This window comes from Alligator sinensis, unplaced genomic scaffold, assembly GCF_000455745.1.
Source record: "Alligator sinensis unplaced genomic scaffold, ASM45574v1 scaffold1156_1, whole genome shotgun sequence".
In the NCBI taxonomy this organism is placed as follows: Eukaryota; Metazoa; Chordata; order Crocodylia; family Alligatoridae; genus Alligator; species Alligator sinensis.
In genome coordinates this window covers 1223886-1234421 of record NW_005842296.1, presented here as the reverse complement: position 1 = coordinate 1234421, position 10536 = coordinate 1223886, and the positions used below count along the sequence as shown (strand labels likewise).

The window sequence follows — 10536 nt, the reverse complement described above, 5'->3', positions numbered from 1 at the left end:
TCCTGCTTATAAACTTTTCCAAGAAAGTACTGAGAAGGTTCGCCAGGGAAAAGGCTGGGTATATGTTGGGAAGAGAAGCAGTATTGCCCCATTTAACTTAGCATCAGGTGGTAGAACTGCTGCAGTACTTAGCCCAGCACGTTGTGACTTAGTCTAATTGTAATTCTTTGTCATGGAGAAACAAAGTAATTTTGCATAAATGACTCCCTGATGGAGACTACATTTAGCTTTTCTGGTGAATTTTTCCTGTTCAATTTAATACAGCAGCAAAACCAAACTGCTGCTTCTCTGAAGGAAATGTAGAAAGCAGACGGAAATTGTATATTTAAAAAAATAGATTTGGATAATCTAAAGGGCTATAGATTTGCTTCTGTTATATTTGCAGTACAAACAGGTGTGTGTTTGACACATTTCATAATTTCATTGTTTCATTTCTGACTTTTCACAACAGTGCCTGAGATCTAGAAAGTGAAACTTAGTGTAAATAAAATGTAAAACTAGAAACAATATAGTACAAAAAGCCAGCTAGAATCAAAAGTACAGTACAACTAAGTTGTCTATTTGCACTGCTCAAGACAAGTACAATAAGTAACCAAACATCACAATGGTCCAAAGTACATTTTATTTTAAGATTCTTCCTGCTTTGACAATACTTTTTTTTAAAAAGACAACCAAGTATTTGAGATAATATTACACCTGTGGTGACAATAACTCAATCACTCAGATAGATTTTTAAAGTGTTTTTTAAATCAATAATGCCTTTCAAATTGATAATCTTCATAGATTTGATCAACCATTATTATAGATATGAACATTGCGCCAGATTTTCCAGAGCTGCTGCCTAAACTGTGCTCATAAAATACTCATCTACAGTCATAATTTGTAATTACCTTTGTGTGCAAAAATCTAAAATGGTTTATAACTACATGGAGAGGTGGACTTGAACACTTTTAGGAGCAAAGTCTAGAGTCCAAGGCCTCCCACAGCAAACATGCAATCACTTGCCAATTTAGAGCCAAAACTGCAAAGAGCTGAGTACTCCCACATCCTGTTCAAGCCATAAGAATTACAGGATCAGGCCCCTGAAGCACAATAGGGAAATACCTAAAAGGTCATGTATGTGGAGGAACTCCAGGGTGATGTTCAAAGTTTTTCCTCTTAAGCGATTTATAGACTAATAATGCCAACTTAAAGTCAGTACAACTGTTCATAGGATGTTAATTTAAAGAACATGGGTTAGGCTTACCGATCTCACAATTTCTTAAACATATGGGCAGAAGCATTACTGTACTCTGTAATCTGCAGTTAAAGGAGAAGCCCCCATTGCAAGATAAAGGAGCCTGGTGATTCCAGGGACTTGTTTAATAATTCCATATCCATGGGATGAAGACACAGCTTGTGCAAATTATGTAATTTAGAATCATTCTGAGTAGATTGAGGTTGTCCACAAAAGAAGCATGGTCAGAAGTAATGGCAAGATTCACAACCAAGCTCACTGTTAGTGAATGAATTGGCCAGACTGGCTTTCTCATGGGTGCCCAAGATAGAAAAAGCACAAGGAGTCTTCTCTCCTATTTGCATACTCTGTGAAAGGCCCAGGAACCATTGCAGTCTCTGCCATCAGGGCTAGGGACATTCAAAAAGCCTGTGCCTGAATTGATTCAATCTTTGCAGGTTAGTCTAACCTGGCTAGGCTGAACTGGTTTGTAACTGCACCGATATCCCAGAAATGCAGGCACATGCCTGCAGTGGCTCAGGATAGAAGCTGGGGGGCACTAGAGCAGCCCTCCTGTCCCTTTTACAGCACTGAGCTGAAAGGGGCATGGCCAGACCCCATCAGGATGCTTTGATTAGCTCAGCAGGGAATTGATAACAGTGTTTATCAACCCCTAACTCAGTGTTTATCACCCCATTAAGAAAACAACAGAGGGACATTACCAGCTACCTGTTGAATCTGCCTTTTGATTCTACCTGTTGACTCAGCAGGGACCATTGCAGGGAGTGGTGAGGGGGAGAGGGGGAGCAGCCTGCAGTATGTGCCGGAGCTGCAGGCAGGGAGCAGAGGGGAAGGGCCAGCCCAGCTGTAGAGCAGAGAGCCCCACCTAGCTCAGAAAGCATGCCAGGATGCTGGGGGTGTCTGGTTTATCTTAAACCAGCAAGGGGTCTGGGGCAGACATTGCATAAACCCAAATTAGTTAAGTCTGATGCTACATTCAACCAGGTTTATCTCAAAACAGTTTCAGCCATTTTCAATCTGGTTTATGTGCACTGAACATCTGTTCTGTTACAGGTTTAAACTAGCTTCTGATCACTTTAACCAGTTATGTGTAATGTCTGTCCCTAGCCCAGGAGATCATATACTCTCTCTGGATACACACCAGACAGAACCCCCCGCACACACAAAGGAAGCAAGAAGGGGTGTGAAGGTGCACTCTTTTGTGTGTTGCAGAAGTATGCTTCTCAGCTCTCACTTCGGTAGTGTGACTTCAAGATTGGCTCCTAGTGTGAAGGAGAGTAAAGACAACAAATCATATAAGCTAGAAAGCATAGCTTGATTTACCCTCCCAAATATTCCAGTGTTGTCAAAACACCAAAAAACCCATGCTGGACTCCTGTCATATAATTTGCAGAATCCCGCAGGCTTTCATTGGAAAAATACAAGTAGATCCACACAACATGTGCAACTCCCCACAATTTTCAGATGTTGCTACCGGAAGCTGAGAGAGGTGGGGCTACTAATTACATAATAAGAATTTCTTTGGAGACGTGTGGGCATTGGCCTCTAAGTCAATGATTCTCCACATTTTCAGACTCAAGGTTCCCCTTGGAAAATGTCAGCTCTTAGTTTTCACTTGTTTTATGATTTTTGTGATTATGGAAAAAAATACAGTGTTTTTTTTCCTGTTGCAAAGATCTCAGGAAGGCCACAGCAGGTTAGAATGGTTTGAGCCTGTGGATTCCTGTTTGAAATTTCTGGGTTAAACTTGTGTATCATGCTTCCACATCTAACAGTGCTAACATTGCATGGCACCTCATTGCACCCTTGAAAGGATCTCAAGGCACTCCAGAGTGTCACAGCATCCTGGTTGAGAATCACTGCTCAAAGTGCTGCGTAGCAGGTGAGTGTTGTTAAAGTTATGCACTTCCTTTGATGGGGGTTATTTTCATACCACCTGCAGAATGAACTTGTACTTTGATGGCCAAATGTGGCTTCTTAGCATTGTAGTGCAGTCTTATGGCTGTGCTAAACCTGGCCAGCATGAAGTCTGCATCAATGAAGAGTCGGTGGTTGAGTTACCGGAAACCTGTACCCCAGCATAAATATGAAGAGGAGTTTTACAAACTCTGTTTAAAAACCATAACTTTGTGCTATAATTAGTACAATTAAGCTGAGAAAACTCCTACATGTAGGGATAACCTTGGGTCCAGTTCTGATCTCACTTACATGATTGTAAGTCAGGAGTAACTTCATTAAAGTCAATAGAGTTTATACCTATGTAAAATGGATCTGAGTAAGGGGAGAACCCAAACCTCAGAGTCATGCTGCTTAAAAAAACAAAAATATCCACAGCAGCCCAATGCATAGGCAGTTAATTTGAGAACCTTCATTAATGCTCATGAGAGCCGTCAGCCAATTCCATAAACCTTGTACTAAATATTCTCACTAGTGTAATGAAGATATATGGACAAGCGAGAATACATCAATCTTGATACTCATTCATTTGCCATAATCTTGTACTGTTAATTGAACATAATTCATTTTCACTATCAGATATTCATATAGGAAATGTTATAGAATTGAGAGTAATTTGTTTCATACTAAAGAAAATAAATTAGGATCATAGGAAAGTAGGGTTGGAAGGAATCTCATGAAGGCATCTATCCCAGCCCCCAGCTCAGGGTAGGATCATCCCTGAGTAAACTATCCTAGCCAAGTGTCTGTCTAAACTGTGCTTGAAAATTTCCAGGGAAACTTCTCTAGAGAGCCTGTTCCAATGCTTGATCACCTTCATAGTCACAAAGTTCTACCTAATGGCTGAATCAGACCCTTTTAAACTTAATTAAACTTTTTAAACTTAAAAAGTGCATTTAAACTTAATTAGTTAATGCGATTTATGTTGCCCTTCTGAACAAAGCCTTACAATAAGAAAACAAAATGGCTCCTACCGTGGGGGTCTTCAAGAGGAGGCTGGACAGATATTTGGCTGAGGTATTATGACCCTGGCACTCGTTGCTGCCCTGGTCGGACCTGATGATCTGTTTAGGTCCCTTCTGACCCTAATCACTATGAAACACTATGAAACTATGAAATTACTAATAGATAGGCACATAACTGGTTGGATAATTGAGCTCATATAGGTATCATTAATGGCTCAGCATCAAAGTAGGGTTCCCCAGGGGTCTGTCCTGAGTCCGACATTGCCCATTAATGAACCAAGTATATGTTTATTAAAGCTGCAGATGACACCAAGCTGCCAGAGATGGCAGGATTAAAAATCAAATTGACAGTGATAAATTACTGTGCTGCATCTAGGGAGGAAAAATGTCCAGCATACCTACTGCCTAGGAAATGACCTGCTTGGTGGCACAGAATCGGAAAGGGATCTTGGAGTCCTAGTGGACTCCAAGATAAACATGAGTCGGCAGTGTTACGAAGCCATCAGAAAAGCCAATGGCACTTTATCGTGCATCAGCAGATGCATGACGAACAGATCCAAAGAGGTGATACTTCCCCTCTATCAGGCGCTGGTCAGACCGCAGTTGGAGTACTGCGTGCAATTCTGGGCGCTGCACTTCAAAAGGGATGCGGATAACCTGGAGAGGGTCCAGAGAAGGGCCACTCGTATGGTTAAGGGCCTGCAGACCAAGCCCTACGAGGAGAGACTAGAGAATCTGGACCTTTTTAGCCTCCGCAAGAGAAGGGTGGGAGGGGAGCGTGTGGCTGCCTATAAGTTCATCACGGGGGCACAGAAGGGAATTGGTGAGGTTTTATTCACCAAGGCGCCCCCGGGGGTTACAAGAAATAATGGCCACAAGCTAGCAGAGAGCAGATTTAGACTAGACATTAGGAAGAACTTCTTTATGGTTAGAGTGGCCAAAGTCTGGAATGGGCTCCCAAGGGAGGTGGTGCTCTCCCCTACCCTGGGGGTCTTCAAGAGGAGTCATCTAGCCCCAGCCCTCTTCCCTGCCTATGCAGGGGGTCAGACTCGATGATCTATTGAGGTCCCTTCCGACCCTGCCATCTGTGAATCTATGAAATTAGAAAAAAGGTCTGAAATAAACCAGATGAAATTTAACAACAACAAGTGCAAAGTGTTAGACCAGGGGTGTCAAACTCTGGCTGGATGTATGGGGGAAGTGAGTGAGGTGCCAGGACCAGCAGGTGCGGCATTGGGCAAGCGGCCACAGCCCCAACTAGATGTGGGTCAAGTGGAGCTGGGCAAGCATGGGGAGGGGGAGGTAGGGGGAGGCAGGTGGAGGGGGCAGGCACAGGCACAAGAGGCAAGGGTTGTGGGGGGAAGCTACAGTTCCCCCCTATACTCTGTGGTCTCCCCCGCATTCCCCTCAGCTGCTTGTCCCCTCCCCCACCAAATGAACCATTCTGGCTGGGGCAGGCAGCAGCTCAGCTCCAGCTTCATTCCCAAGGCCAGAGCCAAAGCTGGAGCTGAGCCACCATGTGCTTCAGGCTGGTATTCAAATTCAAGATGAGGCTTTTTTCCCCACCATGCTGATTGGGGAAACAAAAATCTCACCTTGGATTTGAGTAAACTTAGTCATTCTACACTGTTCACATTCCTGAAGCATGCTGTCCACTTTTGGGTACCACATTTTAAGGAAGATGTGGGCAACCTTGTGTGTGGGGGGGGTGGGGGTGGGGGGGGAGTCTTGAGTAGGAAGTTGAACTAGATGTTCTCCTGAGGTCCCTTCCAGACCTGTTTTTCTTGATTATTGAATTGCTGTGAGCACCATTAAGACTTTGCTTGTAAACTGTCCCTTCTTCCTTCCTCTTCACAGCTCTCTCTGCACCTGAAAAACTTACAGGGTATTGTGAGTTTTATCTCGTTATAACTTATGATCTTGCATAAAGGCTTGATTCTGCATTGTTCTGCACTTGATTAAGGGCTTGATTTTGCACTGCTTAAGTCACTGGAACTTTTGCCATTGCTTTCAATGGGAATGGAATGGGGTGCTATGATTTTACAGTAGGAACGAAGGGCATACTCAACATATTCAACTTTGGGCTAGCTCAGCTCCCACAAAAAGGCAGTGGAAGTCTGCCATAGATTTCAATGACAACAACACTGTGCCAACGTATGTTAGAAGATGCCACCCAGAGTTATTCAAGAGCTCTTAAATTCTGTCCACTAACCATATACTTCTAGTGTAATCTTCCAAGCTATATAATCAAATCATGCAAGCTTAATGCTTTATTTCTTTAATGTTAACAAAATGATAATGAAGAAATGGTGAAAATCACCATCATTATCTTCATTTATATTGCAGCAGAGATCCTAGCTGAAATTGTCATTGAACTTGAGGGTGCTCTTCTTTCTGCTGCAGCAGGCATACTTCTTATCAGGCTCACACGTTGCTGTGTCATAGTTCAGTGATGACAGTGAAACTCCAGTAAGTGTCCCAGAGAAGCATTTACCGGCTCTGCATGGCTCTATTAAGGCTCTTCGAGTACTGTAAATGTCACAAGGATCATTTGACATAGCATCCCAAAAATATACAGGGAACCTTTCCAAGGGAGTCAGTGGAAAGTGCATCAGTTTATGCTCGGAAGTCAGGCCTTGTTAGCAACTCACCTGACTCTGTGAAATCTTTTTTGATAAAAACTGATGCAGGGATCTCATTAGTATAAAACTGTTGATCACTGAGCAGCAATCTTACCATGTGTAGAGGACTTAATTCTTCAAAGGACTTTGCAGATATCAGCTAACCAATCCTGGCATCTCTGCAGAGAGGTATCACAAGTGTTGTTATACATGTTTTATACCTGAAAAGTTTTGGAAGGGAGGTTTTTCAAGAAACTTTTCATTAGAAACAGAAATAGACAATGGACCAAGTGCTGAATGCAGTTGTGGCAGTGTTGTATGTGAATTAGAGGAAGTTTAAATAGAAATGTAGGTTATTATTAAGCCATAAGTGGCCCGAGAACAGAGAGGGAGTCAGTGGGAGCTGGGGAATTCCTGGCTTGCAAGCTGGATCCACAGCCCATTCAAGTCAACAAAGTATTTCTGTCAGCTTCACTGTCTTGGATCAAGCCTTTAGTCCTGATATTAGGGCAGCAGATCTCACCTCCTCAGCCTCAGCTATCGAACACAGGTTGCATCTACATGTACAGTTTACTGCAGAGTTGACTAATTAGCTCCTCAGTAAAGTGTCACCGTCTATACATGAGCCCATATTAGTGTGCAGTAAATTAATTAACTCCACCATAGGATAGTTCTGTTAGGGACAGTACTATCCTACAGTGGAGTAATTACATGCACTGCAACACACATGTAGACAGTGACAGGCTGACTGGGACACAAGGTTACTACTGTGCAGGAGCTAACTGCTGCCTAGCCCCACACTATAGCACCCTCATGCCCCAGCCAGCCCTGACGCTGCCTAATGCTGCTACCCGGAGCCTGGGTTCTCCCCTCAGGCCCCCTGCCAGCTTGGAGCTGCTTTTCTCTGGCTCAAACTGCTGCAGTCCTCGGCATACATGAAGATGCTGCGCCCAGGAGCAGCTGACTCTGGCACGAACTGTGCTGTTATTTATTGCGTTGGGTTAATTGCACATGTAGATGCACCCACAGGCTGTGTCCACATGTGGTGTGGACATTTGGTTCCCCGGGGACAAGTAGCAGTAATGCACCTTGTGCCGCTGCTAGTTGTCCCTGGGAAACATCTGTCACGCATGGTCTGGTGTGTGGCAAGTTACCCTGGGGGTGGTAGGGGAGGCTGGGGTTTTTAGGCGGTGTGCACTGCCTGTGTGTGCACCACTCCGCTTTTTTTCTCCATGGGTTTTTCTGACCTCTGGATATCCAGGGGCCAAAAACCCCCCCTCTGCACTGCTCCCTTGCAGCGTGGAGAACACCTGAATGTGCAAAACAATTGAACATACCGCATGGCCACACTCATCTAGATGTGGCCACAAATTGCACCTGTTCAGAACTGGGGAAAAAAGACAACACTTTGCACAATAATCACAAATAAAGAGGCATATTGTGACAATCATCCTCAAGCCTTTATTGGAGTGGAGGATTCATCCATCTGGGGGTGGCGGGGTCAGGGGTCTAAAAATAGCCCAGTCAGGGTCGGGAGGGGAAGGAAGAGTGCAGCCCTGAGGCTAGGGTAAACGACTGGGCTTTCCCAGCCTTGGGGCTATGCTGCCAACTTGTACAGATGTTCGCTAGATTGGGCTGACCTGCTCCCAATTTCAGCACACCACCTCAGGTGAACTAATTTGGATCAGACCTACCATTTTTACCTGATTTTTACCTCCTTGTAATCTGTATGACTAGTCACTTAGATCAACCTAACTAGTTAGGTCAATATAAATATAATTTCTGTACCCTTCCAGCCCAGCTTCTCTATAATTTTGGGTGCCGACAGAAGTGCAGCTTCCTGCTGTAACTGAGAAAGCTTTGCAGGAAGTGTTCGGAGTTACAACCACCTCCTGGACCAAACAGAAATTCACTGTTGATTCCAGAGGGGAGGCGAATGTAGCTGCTGGCTGCCAGCCTACAGCCACTTTCCTTATCAATGGCTCTCCTCCCTGTGAGGCTGCAAAGTTTTCAGAATGGGAGGGAGGAAATGGAGGAGAGGGAGCTCATTCTAGGGGTTCCCCAGCTGGTGCTGGAGGGACAGGTGGGTAAATTGGAGCCCCCTCCCACACCTGGGGGGTGGAGCTCCAATACACCCACCCCACCCTCTAGCAGGGACTGAAAAAAGCCCAGACTGAACTCCCTCCCCTCCCTTTTCCTTCTCCCATTCTGAAAACAGGAACAGGCTGGCAAGCAGTGCAGACAGAAGTTACAGAAGATGCTCTGTTTTGAAACATCTTCATCTGACCCCTCGTGCAATGAGGAGTCAGATTTTCACTCAATTAGCCATTTTTGAACTGGTCTGCAGCCATGCACTTGTTTGGTCACAGCTATAAACCACTTTCTGTGGCCAGGTTGGGTGAAAATTGTCACTTCTGTCTGTCTAATCCTCATGTTATTCCACATAGGATTCAACATACTGATCTGCCTATTTTAAATACAGGAATAGGGGCATGAGGGCACTAAGTGACTTTTATATCATTACACAGGAAGCTGGTGGCAAAATCTAGACTAAATCCCAATGCTGTTTACTTCCAAGTTCCTTGCTTCAGCTATTAGCCTGTGCTTCATCTCTGCTATTGATCTGGTGTGATGTTAGCAACAATTGCACTAGGCGTGGGAGGCAAAGTTGTCTTCAGCTTTTTTGGGTGTGGTGAATTTAAACAATATCACAGTATCGATAGTGTTACTCCTCATATATCTTATTTCTATTTTAAAATGCTAGACTTAAACTAAGAGTGCAAAGCTACTTCAGTGGAGGGGAAGTAATTCAGCTGTTTTTCATGGACCCAGGACCACTTACTGACTAATATCCAAGATCATTCTCTTTGGTGACTTAAACACCAGAGTCGGATGCAACCTGGAACTCTAAAGTGGCACCATTGGGAAGAAAGGAGTGGAGAACTCCAATGGTGTCCTCCTCCTGAGCAAATGCACAGAGCGTGGTCTTGTCATCATGGACATCATCTTCAGACAGAGCAACAAATACAAGACTACCTGGAGACATCCTTGCTCTAAGTACTGGCACTTCCTCAACTATTTTATCATTAGAGCCTGTGATCGAATGGATGTCTATGTCATGTGAGCCATGCAAGGAACTGATGGCTGCTGGATAGATCACAGTCTTGTTGGATCCACTGTGAACATCTGGCTTCCTCAAAACCCCCAAAACAGTCAAAAGCAATGTGAAGGACTCTCAGCAACAAATCTTTTCAAGATCTGAAGGTCTGTAAGGATCTCTAACAGTGTCTCCATGGAAAGATCTCTGCCCTGCCCACAAATGAAAGCAACACTAAGAAACTCTGGAAGGGGTTTAAAACTGTTGTCCGTATACCTGTGCTGAATCCATTGGCTATACCACCTGTCAACAACAACACTGGGTTGACGAGCGTGACACCAGTATCCAAGCCCTCCTTAACTGGAAGAGAAGGATTTATTCTGCTTGGCAAGATGACACCTCATCTCGGCAGAAGAACAATACTTATCAGCTCCTCAAAGCCTGAAGCTCAAAGGAGGGTCCAGGAAATGAAAAATCAGTGGTGGCAAGATAAAGCCAAGGAGATCCATCTCTCTTCTGGCAAATATGACGTGCATAGTTTTTTTCCAGGCAATAAAACCTATCTGCGGCTCAACTTCCCATGGTCCTACTTTCTTGTAATCGCAGGATGACTCGACATTCCTGAAAGACAATGAATTCATCCAAGCCAGAGGCAAAGAG

General features: G+C 44.3%; 1 protein-coding gene across 5 annotated transcripts in view; it reads left to right on the top strand.

The window, feature by feature from the left end:
- The window catches only part of CLIC5 (chloride intracellular channel 5), a 79845-nt gene that overhangs the window by 3781 nt on the left and 65528 nt on the right, over positions 1-10536 (top strand). Inside the window, exon 2 of one of the 5 annotated variants that reach the window (XM_025209582.1) lies at positions 6016-6043. The exons of 2 other annotated variants lie outside the window; for them this stretch is intronic. In XM_025209582.1, the coding sequence (XP_025065367.1) occupies positions 6016-6043 (28 nt within the window). Of the gene's footprint in view, positions 1-6015; positions 6049-10536 lie in introns of those variants that run through there. 2 more of the 5 variants (XM_025209583.1, XM_025209586.1) reach the window with 2 other exon arrangements.